At 38.5% G+C, this 27,336-nt stretch overlaps 1 protein-coding gene, 1 long non-coding RNA gene and 1 pseudogene across 2 annotated transcripts; 2 read left to right on the top strand and 1 right to left on the bottom strand.

Annotated features, from left to right (window-relative positions):
- Positions 1 to 689: 689 nt before the first annotated feature.
- Positions 690 to 10,109, bottom strand: LOC126410112 (uncharacterized). The gene is made up of 4 exons (XR_007573503.1): positions 9,033 to 10,109; positions 8,437 to 8,569; positions 3,601 to 3,758; positions 690 to 1,065 (listed from the first exon to the last, which is right to left on the bottom strand). It is a non-coding gene; the product is annotated as an uncharacterized LOC126410112 (long non-coding RNA).
- A 6,288-nt stretch (positions 10,110 to 16,397) lies between these two features.
- Positions 16,398 to 22,247, top strand: LOC116255205 (translocase of chloroplast 159, chloroplastic-like; annotated as a pseudogene).
- A 951-nt stretch (positions 22,248 to 23,198) lies between these two features.
- On the top strand, positions 23,199 to 27,004 carry LOC116254975 (uncharacterized). The gene is made up of 6 exons (XM_031630660.2): positions 23,199 to 23,280; positions 23,372 to 23,480; positions 23,580 to 23,667; positions 23,747 to 23,806; positions 23,924 to 24,426; positions 26,836 to 27,004. Exons 3-5 carry the CDS (start codon positions 23,626 to 23,628, stop codon positions 24,407 to 24,409), a joined length of 588 nt encoding a protein of 195 aa, XP_031486520.1. The 5' UTR covers positions 23,199 to 23,280; positions 23,372 to 23,480; positions 23,580 to 23,625; the 3' UTR covers positions 24,410 to 24,426; positions 26,836 to 27,004.
- The last annotated feature ends 332 nt before the right edge of the window (positions 27,005 to 27,336 follow it).

Genomic DNA, 27,336 nt, shown 5'->3' on the forward strand with positions numbered 1-27,336 from the left:
CTGCCTATTCAGATAGAACAACATAAACAAATTGCACGATAACCATCATGCACTCCAAACATGACAGAAAAGCACATGCTAAAATTACCTCGCTTTGGAAGCTGCATTGGCCTCAGAACACGTAAGGCATTTCTAGCAGTAGTTGGTGCCAATGATAGAAAAGCACATGCTAAAATTATTGCCCGCAGAACACGTAAGGCATTTCTAGCAGTAGTTGGTGCCAACAATTGAAAAACTTCACCTTTGAAGTTCTTGTCACCCAAAATGAAAAAAATGTGGCCAATTAATCAAAATTACGAACTTGCAGGAATTCACAGGATGCAACCATCACCACTTCCCAAATGAACAAAGTACAAATTATTTTGACGTGTAAATCATTAGTATTACTATCCAAAGATCTACTTGAAAAAGAAAAAGTCCCAACATCAGCAGAAAAATGGTCCATTTGTTCCTCCTTGATTCTCAGAGACGAACTCTTTAGTTCAACTAAAGATTTCATTTTCCAAATTCAAGATCACTTGCCATCCAAATAAGTTACCACATGGCCGGGAATCAAGAGGTGATTCTTGTGCAAGAAGATGTATGCAGTATGACACACGGAACTTATCTTAAACTCTGCCACGTGCTAGAATTATTTCATGCACCACAAAAGATGTGTGTGCCCTAAGCTATACAAAATTGGATAATCAGAAACCAATACGAATGTAGTTGCATTCCATATGAAGGTGTACCCATGCGCCTTCCAAATTTTCCTACATTGCAATCATATGGAGTAATGCTTTTCAAGTATCTATGATTAGGATTTTTGTCATTTTCTTTTCATTACATGCTTATGTTCAAACCCACACTTCTAGCAGAGAAAAAAAAGATTCTACAGCCTCCTCACTGACAGTCCACAGCAATGATAGAACCTAACCTGCCTATTGTAGTAGGATGGCTCTTTATTCCACAAGACCTGGACAATTACCCTTACTCCATCGAACTGGGAGTTTATGTGTCCCTTGCTCATCCCTGGTTAGGGCATTCCTTCCTTCTCTTCCTCCCTTGTTAAGATTAGGCCAGCACCTGGCCACCAAGATGATACCTAGTAGCTTTCAGTACAAGCATTAAAAGACATATGGACGCAAAGATGCAAGTCACACAACAAACGTCATTTTAGATAGACCAGTTCAACCAATTAGTGACCTGGACAGTTCAAATGAGCACAGGTTTGGAGACAAAGAGCAAATGTAGGCATCAGCCTGATACTATTTAATGATTAGTGTGAAATATGTATGCCAGCACACACAAACAGCCATGCCCCTAACACATTGGAACCTATACCGAGTCTGACTAATGTGCAACAACATATGTTCTGCATTATGTGACAGCCACACAGGAAACTTTATTTGGACAATATGAAAATCTTGAATATGGTTTCCAACACATAGGTTGGTCGAGTGCAGCAGTGATCAACTAGCTTTTGGTTCACATAATTCAAAAAGCAAGGCAGAACTAACCAACAGACCTCATATGGAATCCTAATGAACCAGAATTAAGAAGGGCCAGGATAGAGGTTCTAGCATCCCACCTCAACCAACACATCTTGAGATGAAGAAAAAAAAAGATTTATAGAACTTCAAACTTCAAAATTAATATTTATTTTGCTTGGCTCACCTAAGAAATACAGTTTAGCCCGCCATGCACCTGACAGCCACCCAGGTGCAACTAGGGCAAGTTTTGGTTATACACATTTGGTCCCGAAAGGCTATATTTTGGAACTCAGAACTCAAAAGGGTACACTTGTGTCTGATATGGCATGTGAAACATCATGCAATCCAAACTTATTTCTTTGTTTATCCTTGACAGAAAGAGGTCATCTACTGCAATTAAAAGAAAGAGGTCATCCCAACATTCCTAGTCTTCCAAGCAAATGGTGTTGACAAAAACAGATTTAAACAATTTTGCTCTTGATGCACCCATCAATTTAACTTCCCCTAACTGCATCCTAGTCATGCATGTCTAAGGAAACCATAACCTCATTTCCACTGGAAACAGAATACTAGTTCTTGAAGACAATTTGTAGGAAATAAATATCTTAAAAACCAGTAAAAAACATGGAAAAATCAATAAGCTATACTAACATGCAAGATGACATTACGCTTGCAACGAAGATGAACATGCAACACTCAGGTACACAAGGCAGAAAGGCAGAAATAACATGAAAAACAAATGTATAGAAACTAACCTTATATAAATTTTGAAACCAAACTGATCAAAAGAACTATTAGATAATTCAACTTGGCAAAGTATACAGATCACTAAAAAATCTGTACCATCGTAAACTAAAAACCAAACTATCAAAACCAGCAGCACCTTAAGAACATAAAAATAGACATAAGTTCAGTGAACCAGTGATGAAAATATAATTATGATGCAGGGAATCTTAACTATCAAACACAAAAAATGAGAAAACAAATCAGGAATTAATATGTTTGCAAAATAATTCAGCTAACTAACTTGGTTCGTGCCTTTTAGAAAAACAATCAAGAAGCATATGCTCTAATTTCTGACAATCCTAGTGAAGACCAACAAACACATGAAATCAATACCAAGGTTTAACAACTCCAACATTCACAGTTCTTCAACTATACCTCGGTTAGGACATGTGCAACTTAGATACATGGTTTTAAACAGAATCAAATGCTCAATGAAAAGAACACGACAGTTAACAATCAAACCAGAACTACTATAATTAAGATTCAAACAAGCATGGAACCACAACACTACTTTAATCCATGTCCCTACCATGCTAGACTATACACAAAAAGTACTCTAGTCAACTTATGCACTACATAAAACTGACTCAAAATAAGCATGGCCATAAATAAAATAATGAACATGGGTCACAAAGTCTAAAGACTCTAAACCAGGTTGACACTCAACAATGAGACCAAACCTCAACCAAAATGATCTAAAGAGAATTAGTATTCCCTCGTATACTCAGCAATCAGGAATATAGCAAAAGACGTCACGTTTTCTTTGCAAAGAATTGAACTTTGAAATGGCTTGTTATTTTCAAATTTTTGCCCATAGGCTTTTAGTGCATGTTGTGTGAAAAAGACACAACCTTCTTTTACATGAAGCATTCGATGAAGTATTAGGATTGGGAATCGCACCGATGCTATCAAATCTCACGAAGGGATTTCTTTCCATTTTCAAGGTGTGAGCATAAAGAAATTGCTATCTGCTTCATAGGAAACCAAAGAAAAGGAGTAGATATTAACAAGAAGACCAACAAGAATTACCAATGTATTCAGCACAAAAGAATTAAAGAAGTAACAAAAATGATGGGAAAACCATAGACCAGCTTAAAGTTTAAAATGGACATCAACCACAGCACAGTCTTGTTTACTCTATACAAAAAAAAATTAATTCTGAGGTAGTGTTTGGATAAGGAAGCAAAATTGGTTTTAGTTGAAAACAGGTCTTTCCTCCACACAGAGGATGACAAACTTTATACCGCACAGAGGATGTTGACAAACTAAAAAAATAGAAGGCATCAAATGAAGATTTACATGAATGACTGGAAATGGTTGATCTGAAAAAAAAAAGGCTTACATGACAAGAATATTAAGCTTGAGAAGGTTAACCTAAACTGGCTAGAAGGACTTGGATAAGTTTGCCCTCACTGAAAGTAGAAGAATCTTGATAATGGCTGACCACTGGATGTAGGATAGCTACCAATTTTATACCTCTTCCTCGTCCAATATTGTTTCCTGAAGAAGGATAAAATGAGATGTTCATATCAACTGCAGCAACAGAGAAAGGAACAAAACTCTTTGCTCTCTTTTACTGCATTTGCTATCGTGTGAGACATTACAACTATAGAATGTAGAATGTACTGTTCAGGAGATCAAAGGTCAAAATGAATATAGAAGACACTTTAGCATGTCAAATGCGGCATACACAGTTCTGCTCCATAGAAGAAGCTCGAACTGTTATTTTTTCAGCTTATATTTTCATGCATAATACTCCCTTAAAAGGTTAATGCATTCAGACCTAGTTCCATAACAAATAATTTCAGCTCTGAAAGAAGCACAATTAAGAATGCAATAAGGTGAATGCAGCATGGCCATTTCTACCAAGCCTCCTTTACAATACTGTATTCAGACCTAGCCCTCTCTTCAGTGATACTCCAACATATCAACTAGCTTTAAGCACTCTTCAAAACCTAACTTGTTCATCTAATTTCCAGTCACATGCAGTCCGTGCTAGCTACATGAAAGTGACGAAATCTAATTGATGCATTCGTTTAGTCATCCACATAGCTTTGACAAAAAATTTACACTCAGTTTACGACTGGAGACCTATTATGACACGTCTAGACAATTGCATAAATGAAAGGAATTGCATCATGGATACATAAATACATACATCAGTGTCCAATGGAAGCAGTCTACAACTTTCTATAGATTGAGCGAGAGAGAGAGACAGTACAACAATGTCTTGCAGTAAGTACACATGAAAAGTTAGAAAATGCACTCTCAAGGTTTCTGTATGTGATTGTGGTTTTATGAGATACAATGTGCTTTTTGTCTGTAAGAAAGCTAAACATTGCACATAAATTCATGAGAATGAGGGGAAATGATCTCTCAAGCTTCCCATATGCGATTAATGATCATTAACATCAATGAGGAAACACATAGGTTTCTCTTTAATGAAAGCAGTCTCTTGCACAGAAATTCAAGAGAAATGTTGGACATTGGTGTATCATGGTTCCAATATGTGATTACTAATCATTGTTACCTACAAGGAAAAATGTTTTTCTAGAGCATATCCTTCCCCTAAGTAAAATGTGTACAATCATGGCCAAGCTTGTCTATAGCTGAACATTGAACTTTCCACAAGCTTTACTTCAAAATCATTGTTCATATATGGCACAATCAAAACTAAAGCAGTTTCTATATTTAACAAGGATTTGAACTAACCTTTCTTTCTAAAGACAAATGATTTCTCTGCTTTAGTACTTGTGTAAATCAATGATGGGTTTCCTTGGTATTTCAGCACGTGCAAATCAACATTTTCACTTACCAATTTGGGGCATTTACTAATTGACCCAAATTTCAGAGGTAATGTCGGAATTTATGAACTGTTCTAAGCCCGCTGCCTGGTTCACCACAGCTTTAGAGTGGCCCTCCATATCAGTATATACGCATTCTTTACCATCGAAGGTGTGCTCTCCTTGTACGTACCGTCTTGCATTAGGAATGGCCACTAGGACCTTCTCCCTATCAATTTTTGAGTAAGGAACTCCCATACCAACCATGATTTTATCCTTCTCCTCCAAGTAGTCTGGTTGGCCTTGTGAAAGCTGCCGCACTGCAAGACTATTCTTGTGAAGGAAATGAACGAATGCATCGAGGAGACACCCACGCCAAAGAGTGTCAGCGTCATCAAGGTGCTTCCCTGACTACATTAAAGGACTGATTTTCAAACTTGCAATGGCAATCCAGTCAAGGTTGGGAGTGACAATTTCCGGCTCCAAGGACTGGGGCACTGGGATGCAACCTCTCCCTCTCTCCTTGTAATCGGCCTACGATTTCATCCCCAATGGTCTGATATCCCTCAAAACCCTTGCAATCGGATCTCAAAGGACCCTTCGGACCTTTATGAGGCTTTTCCCTTATTCTCATAGACTTGCCATTGGTAAGAGAATGCCCAACGTTGAACTTGCCCCTTTTTGGAATATGATTGCAAATCACCAAGGGAAAAATGTCACCAACTGTAATATCAAATAGTGGTGCCTCAGATCTTCGTTCCCTCGCGTCCCTGCATCTTTCTTTGAGTCTCCAGCCTCACCTCCTCCTTGATCGCCTGACTATTCATGCCATTCCCCCATGGCGGTTTCCATGGCCGCTTTGCACTCCTTCCATTCGCATGTGAGGCCTCCAGCAAAGCGACTTGGCGCTCTGCCGATAACTCCACATAAACATAAGAAGAATTATGCGTACCTTGTCGTTTGACTATTGGCGATAGGGCAATGGTGCCTTTCTTGGGTGATCGAACGAATGTGCCCCTTGTGAGAATTCAAAGCCTAAGGGCTTACCTCCTACCGTTCCTATGATCATAGAATCACCCTCACTAAAGGAGCAGAGGCAGTGAATGTACGTCCATAGCGGTATGCATATAGCCAGAAAGCTGAGATTAAGAAATTAGTCAAGGAAATGCTCGACACTGGGGTCATATGACCAAGTAGTAGTCCATTTTCCTCGCCTGTATTGCTAGTTAAGAAGAAGGATGGTACATGGAGATTCTGTGTAGACTAACGGGCCCTCAATGAGGTCACAGTCAAGGATAAGCATCCTTCTGGTCATAGATGAGCTATTAGACGAGTTGGCTGGAGCTTCTTATCTTTTCAAGATGAACTTGAGAGCCGGCTACCACCAGATACGCATGCAAAAAGAGGATATCCATAAAACAACTTTTCGCACACATGATGGACATTACGAATTCTTTGTGATGCCCTTTGGATTAACAAATACACCTGCCACGTTTCATAGGTGCATGAATGACCTCTTCAGGAGTTATCTACAAGATTATGTGTTGGTGTTCTCCTATGATATACTTGTATATAGCAAAACACTAGAGATGCATGCATGCAAAGCACTTAGACACCGTCCTCACTATCTTGAGGGACAACCAGTTATATGCCAAGATGTCTAAGTGTACCTTTGGCCAGACGTCGGTGGGATAATTGGGACACATCGTTTCCAAGAATGGAGTTAGAGCAGAGCCAGAGAAATTGGTAGCTATCGAGTAGTGGCCTTTACCCACAGACCCAAAGGGATTACGTGGCTTTTTGGGACTTACTGGTTATTATAGGCGTTTCATCAGTGGATACCCACATGTTGAAAAAGGGCCCATTTCAGTGGACAGATAAGTCGAGAGAGGCTTTCACTCGGCTTAAGGAGGCACTTATGGCAGCACTGGTTCTGACACTACCAAATTTTGAGGAGGAGTTTTCTATCGAGACCGATGCTAGTGATATAGGAGTTGGGGCTATTTTGAGCCAAGAAGCGCATCCCATTGCCTACATGACTAAAGCCCCTACCATGTCTAAAGCCCTTACCAAACGGGCTAAACCCCTCTCTACATATGAGAAGAAACTCCTTGCAATGGTACTAGCAGTGGATAAATGGCAGGCGTCCTTACCTGTTTGTGCGCAAGTTTGTGGTTAGGACTGACCACAATAGCTTGAAGTACATGACCACTCCAATCCAACAATGAAGGCTCTCTAAGTTGTTGGGTTACGGCTTCACCATAGAGTACAAGAAATACCCAGAAAACACGGCTGCAGACTCACTTTCTCGTTTATCTGAGCATATGATGATGACCTTATCTATTTTGAGCACCAACTTATGGGATAGGATTGAGGAGAATCAGAATGTTGAGGATAGCACGAGGTTGCTGAAGGCATCTGTCACCCAAAATTCGAGATCCATTCCCAACTATACGATGCGTGGTAGACTCTTGTACCGCTAGGGTCGGGTTGTCATACCCAAGCAGTCTACTTTGAGATTAAGCACTTCCAGGAGGCAGCATCATCGAGTCATGAGGGAGTGACCAAAACCATAGGCAGGATCAAACCCTAGTTCTGGTGGGAAGGTTTGAAGGCCGACGTAAAACGGTTTGTGCAAGATTGTCAGATCTACCAGAGGGAGAAATACAAGGCAGTCAGACCTCCAGGGCACCTAGTTCCATTACCCATTCCCACACAGCCATGGAGGGATGTCTCTATGAACTTTGTAGAGGCAATGCCAAAGTGAGAGGGAAAAGAGACGGGCATGGTGGTAGTAGATAGACTGACAAAGTATGCACACTTTGTGCCTTTATCCCGTCTATATCAGGGTCCTCTAGTTGCAGCAGCATATCATGATCATGTGGGGAAGCTCCACGGGATGCCCAACACCATCGTGAGTGATCGAGACTCGATCTTCCTAGGGGAATTTTGGCAAAAGTATATGCGTCTAGCAAACACAACTCTACATTTCAGCACTGCACACCATCTACAGACCGATAGACAGAGTGAGGTAGTGAACTGGACGCTAGAGACATACCTCAGGTGTTATGCTGGGGCACGGCCCAATACTTGGGTCAGACATATATCATGGGCTGAATGGTCTTTATGAGGCAGTGTATGGGTTTCCACCCCAACCATTCCACGATACGAGGAGGGAACAGCCATGGATGATGATTTAGATAGTACTCTTCGCACCATAGAAGAGATTCTAGAGTCACTGAAATTGAACATCACCAAAGCCAGAACCGTATGCGTCGGTTCTACAACAAGGGGCGAAAATATAGAGAATTCAGTGTGAGAGATTATGTATGGCTGAAGCGACTTCTCTTCAAGCAGAAATCCTTATTGGGGCAGCCTTATACTATGGTCCATACCAAGTGCTTCAGTGTGTTGGGAAAGCTGCTTATTGTATAGCTTCGCCACCAGCTGCCCAAGTCCATCTGGTATTCCACGTGACTCGGTTGAAGCCAAACTGCAGACCTCTCCCAGGGAACATGGAGCATATACCTGTAAATCAGGCCCAAACTTGTCAAGACAAATGCTTCAAGAGAAACACTCTTGAAGCTTCCAATAGCTTCAATAAATAGTACACACAAAGAACCTCAATCTTGAGGAGAAGAAGAGTGTATTAATCTTGACAAAAGTATACAAAAAGAGGCTAAAAAGCCATATAATAATAAGGGTCCCAAGTTCCCTATTTATACAAGAAATAAAGAAGAAAGGAGGGAGAGGAAATGGCTGTTGGAGCTCCGAACAACTAGAAATCTAGTCGTTGGGAACTCCCAACAGCTATTTCCTTTGTAAAATAAAAAAAGGAAAAAAAATCAGAAAAATGCATGAAAAATAAAGAAAAATAAATACAAGAAGTCCTATGTATACACACATATATTTATATATACAAATCATACATCAAACTGCTAGGAGTTTAAGATATATGATAGTAGATATCAAAACATGTATGTACACTTACATTATAAATTCTAACACCCCCCCTCAAACTTACGGTGTAATCACCGAAAGTTTGCCAAGAAGAAACTGAAATCTTGCGGAAGCAAGTGGTTTGGTGAAGAAATCTCCAAGTTGATATTCAGAAGGGACAAAAGATAGATCAATTGTTCTGCTAAGATATTCCTCTCTCACATAGTGACAATCCATTTCAATATGTTTTGTCCTTTCATGAAAAGTATGATTGATAGCAATGTAGATGACACTTTAATTGTCGCAGCAGACTTGGTGGCTTCATTGAGGTCAATTCCAATGTCCTTCAATAAGCTTTTCAACCATACAATCTCCATCATGGTGGTAGCCATGGCACGATACTCAGCTTCGGTTGAAGATAGAGAGACTTTTTGTTGTTTTTTGCATCTCCAAGAAATGAGAGTCACCTAGAAAAACACAAAAACCAGCGATAGAATGCCTATTATTAGGATCTCCACCCCAATCAGCGTCAGTATAGGCAATCATATTCAAGTTTGATGAGGAGGATAGAAAAAGTCCCTTCGTGATAGTGTGTTTGACATATCGAACAATCCTCAATGCAGCCCCCATGTGTACAGAAGTGGGTCTTTGTTGAAACTGACTTATGACATGTACAACATGTGATATGTCAGGCTTGTGATGGATAAATATGTGAGAGCGCCCACCAATTGACGAAAGGGGGTGGGATTTTCTAAAATTTCTCCATCATCAATCTTCATCTTTACTCCTAAAGCTTCAGGAGTGTCCACTATCTTGTCATCAGTGATTCCTGATCTGCTTATAATGTTATTGGCAAACTTCATTTGTGAGAGGAAGTATCCTCTCCTACTATAAGCAACTTCAACATCAAGGAAATATGTTAGTTTACCCAAATCAGTCATTTCAAATTCATTCTTAAGGAAAGCCTTTACCTGCATAATTCTGTTGGCATCGTTACCTGTAATAATCATATCATCTACATATAAAAGCAACACAATTGTACCTATAGCAGTATTTTTAACAAACATAGCAGTGTCATAAAAACATGCTTAAAATCTTGTTTAAACATAACATTGCTAAACAAATCAAACCAAGCTTTTGGAGCTTGTTTGAAACCATACAGTGCCTTTCTAAGATAAAGAACTTTGCCTTTAGATAAATCAAGTCAAGGGGGTGAGTCCATGTAAGCCTCCTCATTTAAGTAACCATTCAAAAAAGCATTTTTGACATCCAATTGATATATGGTCCATTGCTTGATGGCAGCAACAGCCATTAGGGTTCTGACGGATGTCATTCTAGCAACAGGAGCAAAGGTTTCCTTGTAGTCTATGCCATATTCTTGAGCATATCCTTTAGCAACAAGTCTAGCTTTATACCTTTCAAGTGACCCATCACTTCTAGTCTTGACTTTATATACCGACCTACACCCTATTGTCTTTTTTCCAATGGGAAGAGAAACAATGTCCCAAGTTTTATTGTCTTCAAGGGCTTTAAGTTCATTGTTCATGGCTTCAGTCCAATGTGGGTTAGTTTTGGCTTCGAGATAGGATGAAGGTTCATCAAAGGAGTGAATAGCTAATAAGCATGCCCTATGTTTTGGAGAAAAAGACTCATTGGAGACAAATTTTTGAGGTGGATGAATATCTCTTTGAGATCTCCTAAGAGTAAGTTGAGGATCTTGGGTGTTTTGTTGACTCCTATAGACTATAACTTCTCTTGGTAGCCTAGCAAAAGAAGTGCTATCAACCTCATTTAAAGCATTATCATATGAAGAATGCAAAACATCATCATCATCATTATCTTCATCATCATTTATCCATAAGAAAGAATAATCATCTTCATGCTTGGATTTATTTTCATTAAAGCCATTTTCTTCTTCTAAAAATATCACATTTCTTAAAACATACACCTTATCTTTTTCAATATCATAGCATCTATATCCTTTTTGAGTTTCGGAATAGCCAATAAAGACACATTGAATAGCCTTAGATGAAAGTTTGTCATTTTTGTCATTTAGAATGTAACATTTGCAACCAAAGACTTTAAATCTTTTATAAGTTGGCTCCAAATTAAAAAGTTTTTGAAAGGGGGAAATGTTTTCTAAAACTTTAGAGGACATTCTATTAATCAAATAGATTGACGTTAGAATTGCTTCAGCCCAAAAATTTTTTGGAACAATTTTTGATATGAGAAGAGCTCTTGTTGTTTCAAGAATATGTCCATGTTTTCTTTCAACAACTCCATTTTGTTGGGGGGTTTTGGGACAAGATTTTTGGTGTATAATTCCCTTTTCCTTAGGAATTCTTCAAATTCATTGGAAATGAATTCTCCCCCAGAATCACTTCTAAAAATTTTAAGGTTTGCAACAAATTGTGTTTTGATCATGTTGTAAAAGTTTTTGAAATTCATAAATACATCCGATTTGCGTTGAAGAAAGTAAACCCAAGCATATCGAGAGTAATCATCCACAAAAATGACATAATAAAGCAAACCACCTTTAGACATAATAGGAGCGGGTCCCCATACATCCGAATGCACTAATTCAAAGGGTGCTTTTGCAACAAAATTTTTAGTTCCAAAAGGTAAAGCCTTAATTTTGGCTTTAATACAATCATCACAAGAGATCATTTCTTTACATTTATCTTCCAGAAAAGGGATACAAGACATTTTTCCTACACTTGAATGCCCAAGTCTTTGATGCCAAATTTGAATGTCACTTTTCTTGACTACATTGCAAGTAGGTTTGGAAAGATCCAAATAATCCACATAGTAGAGATCATTTTTCCTAGAACCTTCCCCAATTGTCCTCTTGGAAAGATGGTCATGTATCAAAAATTTATTTTGTGAGAAGATAATATCATATCCATGATTGGTTATTTGAGAAGCCGACAAGAGATTTAAGTTAAGTTTGGGAATAAATCTAACTTTTGGTATTTTGAAAATTTTTGAATTAAAATTTTGATCAATATTCCCAACATATTTGATTTCAAGAGGAGTTCCATCGGTGGTTTTAACAAAAGGGCATGATTCTTCCTTAGTGCATTCGGTAAGTAGTGAACTACAAGGGGTCATATGAAATGAAGTTCCGGAATCAAGTATCCAAGAGTACTTACTTGATGATGTAGATGCCGCCGTTGCTCCGGAAGTTGGAGAAGCCCATCCTCCTTTGAAAAGTGGTTGAAGAGCATCAATAAGCTTTGGTTGGAGAGCACTTACAAGCTTGTCTATGTCAAATCGGTTGCTTTCTTCATACATTGTCCCAGCCATACTTGTCTTTCTATCAAATTTCCTTAATTTAGGACATCTAGGTTTAGTGTGTCCTTCTTGACAATGAAAACATATAATCTTCTTGTTGCCTTTATCCTCATAATTTCGATTAAAGTGAGGAGGCCTATAAGTTCTCATATGAGCACCGGGTCTTGAGGTAGCAAGAACACTTTCACTCTTTTCTTTAGAAAAATTGAGTCTATTTTCTTCCATTTGAAGCTCCGCTATAGCTTCATTCATAGATGGCACTTTATGCCTATGGAGCAAGGAAGTTTTGACTCCATCATATTCCAGTCTAAGACCAAGAATGAATTTATAAAATTTTTTTCTTTGGATTTGTTTTTCCCTTACTCCAATGTCTCTTGGATGATACCATTCGGGTTCAAATAGGGCAAGTTCATCCCATAATTGTTTCATTTCTCCAACATACTCCTTAAGAGACTTATCTCCTTGATGGAGACTTGCAATCTTCATTTGAAGGTTACACATGTAAGCTACATCTTTCATAGTGTGGGTTTTCTTGAGGAATTCCCAAGCTTCATGAGCAAAATTATGCTTTGTTATTTGGCCCATAGTAGTAGTATCGACACAAGCAATAATCCATGTGATAATCTTGTGATGTCCTATCTTCCACTCTTCCCATTTTCTTTCATATTCATTCATGACCTTATCTTTTTCTACTTCATCTAGTTCTTGGACTTTTCCATCTATGGTTTTGGTTAGGACTAATTGTGGTTCACTTTTAGAACCATCAACAAGTCCCCATAAACCTTTACTTCTAATGAAATGTTTCATAGTTTTAGCCCAAGAAACATAATTTGATGAAGTAAGTTTAGCGAGAGGAGTAGAAGTTTTATCATCCATAATGTGTACCTTGTAATATGAAGTTGATGTAGCCACAAGAGTAGTGTCAAAACAGCTCTCAACGTTGGTGAAAAATCCACGAAATCAGCCACCACAAAACAGCAAGAGGGTAGCTCCAAAAATATGAAGAGCTTGCTGCCATGAGGGAAGATATTACTAGGAAAACAGTCACAACTTTGGCAGCCACAGAAGCTTGATAAGATGTGCTCAATCCCATCACGTAGATCACTTTACATCTACAGGAAGTAATTTCCAACAGCCAGCAAAAGGAGAAAAAACAGCACCTCCTTGAGTCAAATCGCTGCTAGCAATATATCGAACACTTGGAGTGCTTCACAGCTCCAAAGAAAGAACACGTGCTGAAAACTTCAAACCTTGAAGGACAGCAAGACAAAGAGCTAAAACGTGGCTCTGATACCATGTAAATCAGGCCCAAACTTGTCAAGACAAATGCTTCAAGAGAAACACTCTAGGATTGTTTTTGAAGTAGACTAGGAATTGTAGTTGTTGTCTTGTGTTTCTGGTAGAATTTTCACCAAATTAAAAATCGTTTTTAAATATAAAAAAGACCTTCAAGTTTGTGCTGAAGTTTGCTAAGAACAAGGATCTTTCTTTGTAAAAACACAAGTAGGTTGCGATTGTATGATTGACCTACATCCAACTCAAGCGGCAAATTAGAGAGGCTCCTAACATGTAATAGTCTAAGTAAGGTGGATATATATCTATGATTTCTTTAGTCGTGTAGCTATGAGTAGATGGTTGAAATTACAGGCAAGTATGCTGGTAGTCCAGGGTCTTTGGCAAAGAGGCCATTTTTGCTATAATCTACTAGTTTTTGACTGAAAGACAGAAGCTGGTTTTTGCTGGGTAATGCCGTCATGGCAACAGCTTTAGTTTTTGTTTTCATTGTCAACCAATACTTCTTTCAAATTTTCATGATTTCCAAGTGCAATACTATGTTATGAGGATTTTTTATCAAAGGTTTTTTATGTATTAATTGGTTATGTTCTTTCTTTACACCTTCCCCTTCCTGAGTTTTTACTAAAACTTGAATTAAGAGATGCACTTTCATTCTAATTTGAGTGCCTTTTCTGTGGTTGTCCAACCATTACATGGTTGGATTTATTGGGTTTTAATTTCATCCGTACTTCAAACATACACTAGATAAAGTTTAAATTGTTTTACAGCCACACAAAATCTTGGGCTAAAAGCATGGACAAAAAAGTACAAAGTCACACACACACATCTGTCTGGAAACATTCCTCTTTCATTTTCAAGTCTTATGGGAGCTAATGATGTGCATTATCTAATCCATAACCAAGATACTTTAAACTAACTAGCTTGGGACCTGTGTTTTAAGGAGCTCCATGGTGAAGTCAAGTCAGGCTCCATGAATGTCAAAGTGGTGAGGAAGGGAGAACTCAAGCTTTATGTTGGACAACCACTAGAGGAAGTTGAGAGAAAATTGTGTTCCCTCTAGACCAACTCTCCAAGATGTAGAAAAGGAAACAGGGAGAAGAAATCAAACAGGTTAATATTTCTTTGGGTTTCCTTGTGGTGGTTTAATTTTAGTTATTGACAAAGCACAATCATGGAGAGAAGAAGAATCTGAAAAAAAGCAGAAAGATGGTACGTTTATCCATTTCATGGTCAATCTATATGGGGCCTATAAAAAAGAACAATCATGTCAGAATGTAATTCTTTCAGATAGTTCATGGCTTTTTTTGTATGTCCAAGAAAGAAAAGGATGTAGCATGGTTGTAATTGAGATTCTTAATGAGGGTCCTCAAAATCCCTAGGTTTGAGGTGATTTACATCATATTTATTTGCAAGCTATCAATTTTGAGAAAATAAGATCCATCATTCAGTTTCTTTGAAGCCACAAAACATGCAAACAGGAATCCCACTAACCTTCATGCCAACATGATCTGGAAGTTACTACATCAGGTTGTTATCTCATTATCTGTTTTGTAGCTTGTAAGATTTGGGCCTGAATAGGTACTGGGATTTCTGTCTGGAGGTTCTTCTGCGTACTGCAGCTGGTAAAGTATACTAGTTATGGACTGGAAGGGAAATTGTCCCTTACTTGCAACTGGAAAAGTATACTAGTTATGGACTGAAAGGGAAATTGTCCCTTACCTGCAGCTGCAAGATATTATCTGGTCACCTCTAAATTTGGAATTTCTTTTCTTCTTTGGTTTGTTGTTTGTTTTCACGTTTTTCACGTGAAAGGTTTGGATAACAAGGAACTCTACAAGGACCAGACTACATAGTGGACCTGCCTGTGGGGAGTAAGCCTCGATGAGTCTGGACCACCGTGCTTATGAGAATGCAGAAGATTTCAGGGGTGCAAAGTATCGTTGGGACTTGAACTTTAGGCTTTTTTTTTTTACCTCACTACCTTTCTTAACTCCTTACTTTCTGCTAGTTTTGAACACGTTGTTCGTATTGGATATCAATCTGCAGAAGGTGCATCAAGTCTATCAATTTTATGATGTCTTATTCATATTAATACGGTTTGAGATTGGTCGGCAGTGGGTAGAACTGAGATCAGTTGTAAGCAAATTAAGCTTCGGTTTCAGCGTTCATCAGTTTTGCTCCGTACAAGTTTTTAGTGGACATAAGCTCAAGGTTACTCTATCCAGATGAAGCAGATGCCCAGTAAAAATTATGAGCATAGATCAACCTTGAACTAGTATATATGAGAAACATGATTTTGGGGATCTAAGAACTGATTTTCCGATCTATTTCTCAATAAGATGTGGCCTGATAGAGGCTACATTGTGTTTCTCTTTCCTATAATTTGCGGTACGCTTATTCTTGCCAGTAAAAAACTATGCTGTTAAGCTCAACGCTTGTTCATACATCAGGATCACATGGTTCCCTAGTTAAAACTTAAAACAAGGCAGAGTAAAGTGGACATTCACTTTTGTCTTAATTATTCCACTATTTACTCCATCGTAACTGATGCAGCATGTACATTTGTGTCGCATGCCAAAACGGTTGGCTTCCAATATGTCAAAGGACTTCTCAGTTCTGAGGTGGTGGCCACAACAATAAACCTTCAAAGATCTTCCTTCTGTAGTTCATCCATCTACGTCGACGAGTCACCCGCCATGGATGGATGCCTTGCTTTAGATGACACGGAATCTACGTAGTAGTCTCAAAGCTAGTGATACATATTGAATCTAGTTGCAATGAATGGTTGTAAGGCTCGATTACTGGTGGTTGGCTGTCTCTCATCTACATGAAGAAATGGCAGCCGGGACGCACTGAGCTGATTGCTGCCTTATTTTATCAAATTGTTCATGTGAGGCAGATTCTTGGTGCTGTAAATATACTACTGTAATGGCACTGGATGAAAAATTAAAATGGTTGTTAGGTTATGAGCATCTGAACATGGTTCATAAGCTTGAACTTAGGGCACATCTGATCTTTATCAAGGAGTTTCAGATCTCTTGGCTTTGAATTGTGAGTATGAGAGTTGGTATATGGTGGAAGCTCGATGTGTGTTTACTTCACAGATTAAGCACGTTAGTTGGTTTGATGTGATAGGAGTCCCTCATTGTCATAGAAGAAAAGGGGAAATGAAAAGGGCATTCATATTGTCTAGGAGATGAAATATTGGTAGGAAGAATATTGTTCGAACCCTTTGGTGCGAAATCTTAATGCACGAAATCTGTTGCAGAAAGCCCTGTAACACCCTTCACCCTTAAAAGTTTAAACATGATATATATATATATATATATATATATATATATATATATATATATATTAGACCATTTCTCATGCTTTCCTATATACTTCTCGTGCTATCAGCGTGTGAAATCTGTATTTTCTAAGTGAAGGTCAGCTTCGACCATCTGCAGAGAAATAAGAACAATGGTCATGGAAAAGAGGTGAGGCATAGAGAAATTTTAAATTTGTAAGCATAAATTTGCAGCATCGTTAAATTCATTTAAACAGTTGAAAAAATTCAAAACCCAATTTCTAAAATTCAAACGCTGGTGAAAGATAGTTTACTTTTTATAACATAAAATTCCAGGGATTTAAACGGGTTAGTTTCAATAAGTACATTAAAAAATCATCGCTGGATGAATTGGTACTAACAGAAAACCAGGAAAAAAAATCAAAATCCTAGAATCGTATCCAGGCTCAATTACATCCTTATTCATGAGATTGTCCAAAAAATAACTTGGACTGACAATCATCAGTAATGAGCTTTAAATTTTAAAATTCTCTAAGCAGTTCTTTTGAGTTGGGATCAGGACAATTTAAAATAGTCAAGTTTTTAACTTATAATTTGGCAGTGACAACCAATGTTCAAAATCACAGAGATGATGAAGGGCAGTGCCTCATTAAGAAACATTAAGGATGAAGTTTTTTTACGGTGGGCAGGGTTGGTTCTTTTGGCACGAGCTCTCTGGAGGTAGAGGATAATGGTGGGAAGTTGGGACCAATAGAGACCAAAGTGGCTGGTGGCACCGGGGTAATTGCAGAACTTGGTCGTGAATAAGTCACCCCGAACTAGTTCATAGGGGCCAAATGATTCCGAAATTAGAAACAAGCAAGAGCTGGATCCTGATGATGGATCAACGCTACAGGTGACAACAGTGACGATTTGAATTTTGTCAGGGAGTTAGAGAATTTCGTGAAGTTCTCCAGAAACTCTGACGTCAGATTTGCTGAGAACGGGTCTACCGCATCTCACATCATTGAGGCAGCAGATAGTGAAGAAGAAGAAGAATATGGTGATGATGATAAAGTGTTGTTTGATTCAGCTACCGTGACTGCTCTGTTGAAGGCCGCGAGCAATGTTAATGCCAGATCCACCTCTCAAAACCCTGCCGGTTTGGGATGATCGCTCATCAGTTCCGGCATTAGGTCTGTCTGCACCTCGCAGAATTAGTAGTGTGGGTAATTTTGCTTCTTCAGCCACGAGAGAATCAGAAACAGAGAACAAGGATGATGAAGAGAAGAAGCTTCATGACAAGATAAGCATGATCAGGATGAATTTTTTGCACCTTGTCTACAGATTAGGACAGTCACTCGACGAGTCGGCTGTTGCTCAGGTTCTTTACAGGTTAGCTCTTGCTGAAGGAACGAGGAATAGTAAAACTACTAGGCTCTTCAGCCTAGACACCGCTTTCCAAACTGCAAAAAAGCTAGAAGAAGATGGCAAAGAGGAGATCAACTTCTCCTGCACTATTTTGGTCATTGGAAGGACTGGAGTTGGCAAGAGTGCAGCCATCGATTCTATATTTGGTGAAGACAAAGTTCCAACCGATGCCTTTCGGCCAGCTACAAGTATGGTGCGAGTGACCACTGGCATTGTGGACGGTGTGAAACTTCGAGTGATTGATACTCCAGGATTAAGACCTTCAGTTATGGAACAGCGTATCAACAGGAAATTTCTTTCGTCGGTGAAGAAATTCATGAAGAAATCCCACCAGATATTATCTTTTATGTCAATCGGATGGACACCTGTTCACGTGACACCAGTAATCTTCCATTGTTAGAGTCGATCACCTCTAACCTTGGGACATCCATATGGTTAAATGTCACCGTGGCTCTCACTCATGCATCTTCAGGGGCAGAGCCAGGATTTTTTTCAAGGGCGGGCCAAACCGTCCAACGAACTATATTAAATTATAATATTATATATATATATATATGTATATATATATACGCTCACACACTTTAGATAATATTTGCAAACCACAGTATAGTAGAAGTGAACATATGTCGTATATAATTGCTCACGTCATAAACGTGAAGCGCGACCTGTCCTACGACGCATTTAATAATTGCTTGTGTTATTAGCACAAAACATGATCGGTCCTCAGCAGATAAGGTGCTCTATTTCTATTACAGTGACGTAAGTGTGAGCAGTGAACATAAGGTGGACATACAAATATCACAATCATAAGATAACAAAGGAATACATCTATAAACCCCAAAACAAAAACATGTTACTTACCTAAAACAAGCAGTTTTATATTCCTTCTATGTAACACAATCACTTTTTGCCTCTGTTTTTATGAAAATAGCTACACATCATCATTCATTCACCTGCACAATAAAACATAAACAAAAACTACATCATTTATTATTGAAACTAAATCATGACTCAAATACATTAACATAAAAATGATGCAACAAAATACTTTATAAATGTAGTCTTGAATATTTTTCATCATCTTGTCATTAAGGTAACATGAAAAACCTGAAATTTAAAATAGACAACAAGATTTGAACATTTTAGATATATACAAACTCCAGAAAGGCCAACATGAAAAACCTTTACATAAGATTACATCTATAAAATCATTAGCAATACCTTGAATAGCAGTCCCGCAGAAAGGCCAACAATTAAGAGGAAAAATGGCATCACAACATCAACCAGAGTGATACTGAACCAAGGTGAATGGTTTATGGTTAATACATTATGCCTAGAAAGGCTCCTCCAGCATCATCAACCAAATCTTTGTATGGAGTTTCTGACATAAAAGCAAGCAAATAATTGATGTCTGAAATACTCATATACGTCCAATTGTCCAAATACTGTAAGCCATAAGGAACAGAAGAAAATATATGACTCCAAATAATCAGATTTTAGGGGGTACTTTTGTTTCACCCAGTTAAAAGTATACCAATTCAACATCACAACACCACCTGAAGTGAAAACTTAATCTTTAGAAGACAAATAAATGCAGAATGTTAATCACTGCTAGCCAAAAAACTTTTGTTTTTTGATGCAGGACGTCGATCAAGCATTCTTATATAATTGAGATGAAAAGGCCATGGCTCATACAATTCAACCCTGTAATAGTATCCAGTCTATGCAACTTCAGTAGTTTCATGCAACAGCTTTCATATTTTAGCAAGTTAACTCATCTGGTAGTGACATCAACATCTTATAAGCGTAACAATGAGGCACCTTAAGACAAAGGAGGAGTTATTATATGTCTTTCAACATAATTTTTTTACAAAAAAATTCTAAAATTTGTTGAAGCAGTATTAACTATTAAACATGTTAGTGATCCTAAAACCCCTTAATTACTTCAAAATAACTTAAATCAATAAGAAAATATATATGTCACCTCTTTTTCAGAAAAATGAAACAATAGGTTTCTAAAGATGAACAGACATGGAGACCTAAAGAAATTTATAAATTTCCCTCCAAATACTAAGTAGAAAATTTTCAGAAAAAATAAAATAGGGAACTTACTTTTAGCTAATTGTTCACTAAGATGAGAACCCTCTACCAATTACCTTTCTGCCTTTCGTATGTATTATCTACATTTAATAAAGAAATAGTTTTCCTCCTCAAATATTCATTTGAAAGGTAAAATTTTTTGTGTTTTTTTTAGCAGGCCAATAAGACATTCCACTAGTTGTTCCTAACTTTTTAATGCTTTAGTGTTTTAAGTAGTTGTCTGCATCTGCCAGTGTATTTTTTGTATTAACAGTTGTAGTATCAATCACAACTACAAACAAAATTGCAGGATCGATCTCGTCAACTTTGAAACTTACAAGGAGTGAAGCTTATTTTCCAATCAAGCTCTTTTTGCCTCTACTTTTAATCACTTTTCTCACATTAAGAACTTCTATTCTCAACATATCATATAGGTAAAGAAATTCATCTTTACCTCCTCAAGCGCATATTACTGAAAAGCTTCTGAGCAGCAGCTCTTGTAACATCTTAAAACCACACTGCAGGAGGGAAAAAGTTGCATTAGCAAAAACACAAGCTTTTGTTTTCTTTCCACTTACAGAAAGGAAACAAATATGGGAGAAATTCTTAGTAAATAAACAACCTATGTGTCGAAGAAATTCCAGAGCACTGGGCAGGCCCGGCAGGGCACTGTGTTTCGCCCCTTTCTCTGCTGGATTGTGGGCCAGGGCACTGGGCAGGGAGGGAGGGGAGCCCTGCAGAGAGGGAGTGAGCAAGAGAGAAAGGGGCGAAACAGTTGTGGGCCAGAGAGGAGGGGAGGGGAGCCAGTGTGAGAGAGGGGATGGTAGGGTAGGGCAGGGAGGGAATGAGCGAGAGAGAAAGGGGCAAAAGACTTGTGGGTCAGAGAGGAGGGGAGCAAGCGAAGCGAGAGAGAGGGAAGGGCACTGGGTAGGGCAGAGAGGGAGTGAGCGAGAGAGAAAGGGGTGAAAGAGGGTCAGGCGGGCCCAGACGAGCGAGAGAGAGTGTTGTGAAAGCGGGTCGGGATGACCCACGGGTCGGGCCAAGATGACCCACGGGTCGGGCCAAGAGGGAAAATTTTAATTTTATCAATACAAATTTTTTTTTTTGCTCGGCGCTCATCTGGCCATGGCCCAGGCCCCCCCCTCCCTCCGCCCCTGTGCATCTTCTGCACCACCAGAATCAGGTGCCCAAGGTCCCAGCGGCTCTCCACTTCCTTATGAAACATTGGTTTCACATAGGTCGCAAGCCGTTCAGAATTCCATCCGGCAGGCAGCTGGAGATATGCGTCTCATGAATCAGGTGGTGCTTGTTGAGAACCACCCATCATGCAGACGGAATCAATGCGGCCACCAGGTGCTGCCCAATGGGCAGAGTTGGCAGCCTCAGTTGCTCCTGTTATGCTACTCTTCTAAGATAATAACAGAAGTAAATTCTCTACTGAGACTGCAAGATCCTGCCATCATAAAACTCTTGTTCCGTGGTCATCGTTATCATTCAGTACTGGTTCCATTTCTGCTGTCCTCATTGTTGCAGTCAAGATCCCATCCTAGTCTTGCCTCTGCAGTTCATGAGGAAGCGTACTTTGAGATGGAGGAAGAGTTGCCTGAAGCTGATACTGACAAAGAAGAATATGATCAGCTTCCACCATTCAAACCTTTGGGAAAATCTCAGATAGCTAAGCTGAGCAAGGAACAAAGGAAGACCTATTTCCAGGAGTATGACTATCGAGTGAAACTGTTCCAGATGACGCAATTGAAGGAGGAATTGAGCCAGAGGAGAGAAGCCGAGAAGCTCTCTGGTTCGTGCCCAAGAAGTAGATCAGATGAATCTGATCCCGAGAATGGGGACCACCCTCTATTCAAGTCCACTTCCCGACATGCTATTGCCATCTACATTTGATGGGGATAAGCTACTTATGCTAACAAGATTATATATTTGCATGTACTTGATTGTTTATATATGTATATGTGTGTATGTATGTATGTATGTATATAGTTATCTGGTTCTGTTAGTGGGATTTTACTTCCATCGTACCCAAAAAAAAAAATCCACCTTATATACCATGCATTTAAACACCCCCTAGTTTATATGTGGCATAGGTTCCTATTGGAACTCCAAATCCAAAACACAAACTGATTTTCTTTGTTCATTTACAATTGATTGCATGGAAAAGCTAGTTTGGGTTTCACAAATTGACTTTCTTTGACCAAAATAAAACAGTACACCATGGTTTGAAACGTATATACATGTGCATCATAACATATTTAAAACAATTTCATTTGCACAAATTTTGCAAGAATAACTATATATATATATATGTTCTTGATATGATATAAGTCATTCCTTTCGTTTCTATATATATATATATATATATAGAAACGAAAGGAATGACTTATATCGTATCAAGAACATATATACATATAAGCATGAGAACATAATTTTTTGGAATCTGAATGATTTTATGCTACACTTTTTAACACCAATGCCTCTACTCATATGAATTAGATTGAAGAGGCATCAATAACGCACCACTCAACTCGATGCAAAGCACATTTAAGCATGAGAACATAATTTTTTTTCAAAATTTTCATCTTTGTCATTGTTTTACAGTTTAGCTTGTAGTCACGATGTCACATTTGAGATTATGTTGAAAAAGTGGGTCCAAATATGAAAAATTTTGTTAAACGAACGTCACCGACTTAAGTGGAAACCAAGATCGTTGGAGGTATTGGAGGGAAGTGGAAGTTCGTTAACGTCCCCCTCTCTCTCTCTCTCGGTCGATAGAAGGTTTCGAATCAGAAAGAGATCGACGGAGCACCAGAAGTTCGTTAACGTCCCTCTCTCTCTCTCTCCCTCTCTCGATCGATAGAAGGTTCCGAATCAGAAAGAGATCGACGGAGCACCAAATCTTTCTTTCTCAGCATCATCATTGGTGAGCGTCTTCTCTCTGACTCTCTATTATCTTTTCTCATCTCATAATCACTAAAATTTGGCGTTCTTGTTTGTACTTTTCATCCACTCAGCCTCAAAAGTTCTGCATCAGGTTTTGCGGATATCGGAGAAGAACGAAGGAACAAAAAGAAAGAGATCGACGGAGTTCACCAGACCTTTTCGTTCTCAGCATCGCCATTGGTGAACGTCCTCTCTCTGACTCTCTGATATCTTTTTTCATCTCATAATCGCTAAAATTTGACGTTCTTGTTTTTGCTTTTCTGCCACTCGCGGTGGAAGTTCTACGTCAGGTCTTGTTGATATCGAAGAAGTACGAAAGAACAAAATGCGACGAGATGGGCGGGGTTCATCAGCTAAGCATGGAAACGTCAGTCTCTCTCTCATATTTGTCTCATATAACTAAAGCTTAGCATCATCATGCCTCCTTCAATGTTTTGATAGCGTAGATCCGGAAGATCACTTGGAGGATCAAAGCCGAGCGGTATCAGAGCCAACGAGCGCATCCGGTACACCCCTCCTCTCTCTTGTTTACTCTGTGTGCATGCATTTCCACTGCATGATGTAATCTAATTGCTGTTAAAATATCTTTCCATGTTGTAACATGGTCATTTTTTAAATGGCAGTTTGATATGTTACAAGAAGAAAATGAAAATCTCCTTGATAAGGTTCGCTGTCTACTATACAAGAAGAAACTTTCTGCACCCAAATCCATAGTCATGGAGAGATTGGCAGTAGCAGATGGAGCAATCAAGGAGATGCGCAATGGGGGAGAAACGAAAGTGCTTGTCGACTCTTTGACGATGCCCATCCTTCCAATGAAAGGAGCAAACAAGGATTCTCGATACAAAGAACAAGAATTAGGATACCTAGCTGTAGGCAGCAGAATAACTACCGATGATCCAAAAATTGGTGAAAGTAAGAGCCCAGTAGCAGATGAAGTTGGCCATCTGAGGTATGTCTATTTTCCCTTCCTCATACTTGCTCAGGTTCTATTGCCTTCAACCAGACTGGGACTCCTGAGATGGAATGAGAGAGGGTTCACAGTGTGCACGACAGTTAAGCATGGTGGACTGGAAGGATGCAGCTGTCAGCTCAGAAAGCTGCCTTAGAAATCGAGACCAAAGAGGTATTTGTTGAATATGTTTGACGACAAACTTTATGCACTGTCTGAGGAATTTCAGATATCTCAAGAAAAGAAAAAAGTTTGCAGCAGAAGGATACCTTCCAGGGTATGTCACATAGGTATGAGTACAGGTACCGGTGTGGGTACGGGTACAGAGCATTTTCAAAAAATTTGAGTGCGGGGGTACGGCCGTACACACACACAGACATATATGTCAAAAAATTTCAAAATGAATAACATATTCATAAATCATGATCCAAAACACAGTATGAAAGTAATTAACATTCAAATATATAAGCTTTCTTAATTCTCTGTCGCATCATCAAGATTAGAAGGAGCAACAGGTCACACTTTTAAGATATATTGACATCGCTATGGTTATGGCTCACACTATTATCGAATATTCAAGTTATAGAGAAGGGATGGATTTTCAAAACATTGTATGGAAGATTTTAAATGAAAAGTTCTGAGGAACTATGTGCAAGAAAGGTTTAGAGTGAAAAAGGAAACAGGAAAAGAGGGGGATTTTTAATTTTCAACTCAAAAACTAGACAATTTGGACTCGGTCAAAGTTGACTGAGTCCGAAAATGGATAAAAATGATCTTGGGTACGTTTACCGTACCCGATGCTACGTTGACCGTACCTAATGCTGCGTTGACCGCACCAGGGCCGTACCCGTACCGTGCAGGTACCATGTGACATAGCTTCCAGGAAGAAGCTACCAGATGGAACCGATGTAATTGGTACCAGGGTTGCTCAAATCATTTCACTAGACTAAATAATTGAGAAGTTCCAAGACCGACTGCTTCAGAGTACTACCCACTAGTTGTTACCTCATCTTCTAGAGCTGGCAACTTTTGCCTCAAATCCAAATGCAGATCTCAACTGCAACTTTTCAAATATGGAACAAGAAAGCTAAGGAACATGTTGAATAACATTTATGTTAGGTGATTTTTTGAATATTTAATAGTTGTAGGAACGGCTCTTTATTAATAGTTGTTTTATTCTTGGACTTTCTATGTAATTTGTTAGTGTTACCCTAATTCTCATTTAATATGAGATTAGGCATAATAATAAAAACATAGTGCAGTTCTCTCTCTCTCTCTCTCTCTCTCTCTCTCTCTCTCTCTCTCCCCTTGTCCCTTCTCCTTTGATATCTCATGACAGGGCTCACGCAACAGAACGCATATCCCAATTACCCAATAGCTGGTTTGCCATTGTCGGGAATACTGTCTCATGCCAACTTGGAGGAAGTTTTTGAGCAGGAGAAGCTGACTTTCAAATGTATCCTTTCACTATCATGGCTATTGTCAAGCCATGTTTTTACTATTAGCTATAGCCCTAGTTGGCTGCACACATGGAAAGACTTTTGTTTGTCAACATTTGATTTGGTTCATCACACCTTGAGGACAAGGTTTTTTTTCGAAAGGGGGAGTAATGCTAGTGTCCAGGTTTCAGTACTAGAATCGGGTCTGGATTGGGTTTACTGGGCTGATCCAGAAAAATGACTTTAAATAACAGAATTGGGAGGCGCAAGGGGGATATAGGAAAATAGTATGTATTTGTGTGAGCATTCACATGTATACAAATGCATGTAGTGGCAAAATAGACTGCAAGGTAGCACTCTTTCATGATGTCACATGCAAACAGTGAAGGGATCAGAATGTTTTCTTTTATATAAATATATATGTATGTATATATATATATATATATATATATATATCTTGGGCACAGGCTTTTTGTTCAGTTTTTAGGTTTCTTTTGTAATTTTGTATTTTTATTTTGTCTCTTCCTTTTTGTTTTGTAATCTTCGCCTTGTTTCAGTTTTTTATGTTCTTTTTGCAGCTGAATTCTCCAGCTGAAAGAGCTGCTTGGCTCTCCAGTGCCTATAATTCTAGTCGTTGGATATCCTAATAGCTCATTAATGATGTCTATGTAAGGGTCTCTTTGGCCCTTGTCATTCTATGCTTCTTTTGAAGCTTTTCTAGGCATTTTTATATATTTTTTTGCCTTAGTATACCTTGTTTCATTGAGAGTTTCTTCTTATGACTATTTGTTTAACTGAAAGCTTTCCTTGTCACTTGGTATATCTTATTTCTATATCATAGTTACTCACAAAATGTTTAGTTTGGGCTTAGTTGAATTTTCTGCATATAGCTATTTCAGATTTTACAGTTCAATGGAGAATAGAGATTGAAAAATGGCAATGGAGATGTGGTCCGCTGTCCAAAATATCTACACATGTCTGTCTTCCAAGTGTATTTGTTTGAAGTTGTAATTTATGAAGGGCAGAGTTTTTGGTTTATACTGAAAAAAATTGTGAATCTCTTAATGTTCTTCTAGTTATGGTCTTTTTTTCTATAATTTTATCAGTTATTTATGCTAAATTTGTAATTTTATCTTGGTGCAAGGCTGTGCGAATTCTTCAAAGTGGTGATTCAGAAGATTTACCTGAAATAGTGGAGGGGCAAACAAGTTCCTATGATAATATTACAGAAACAGAAGGAACACAAGATGGTTATGATGATAACAAAATTGCAGATGTATACTTGCAAAGGGCATTATCTGTTCTTCTTGATGTTACTTTGTTGGAAGGTAGAAGCAGTATCTTATTACTTGTTTCCTAGCTTTCTTATCCTTGTGCTCCTAGATAATATCCAATCGTAGTCTTTGTATTCTTAAAAATCTTATTCTTATAAGGTGCATTGTTAATAACTGCAAGTTGAAAATAAGATGTTTATATTTAGAACATCCGGAGAAGAAGACACAATCCAATGGCTTACTGGGGTTTAACTAAATTGTATCCGAAAATGGATTTTTTTCCCTACTGAATCTGATATTTGGTTGAATCTGTACACTCAACTATAGCTGATTCTGCCTACTTGTAGGCATTTCTTGTCGTAATATCATTA

The sequence above is a fragment of the Nymphaea colorata genome, chromosome 5 (genome assembly GCF_008831285.2).
Source record: "Nymphaea colorata isolate Beijing-Zhang1983 chromosome 5, ASM883128v2, whole genome shotgun sequence".
NCBI lineage: Eukaryota > Viridiplantae > Streptophyta > Magnoliopsida > Nymphaeales > Nymphaeaceae > Nymphaea > Nymphaea colorata.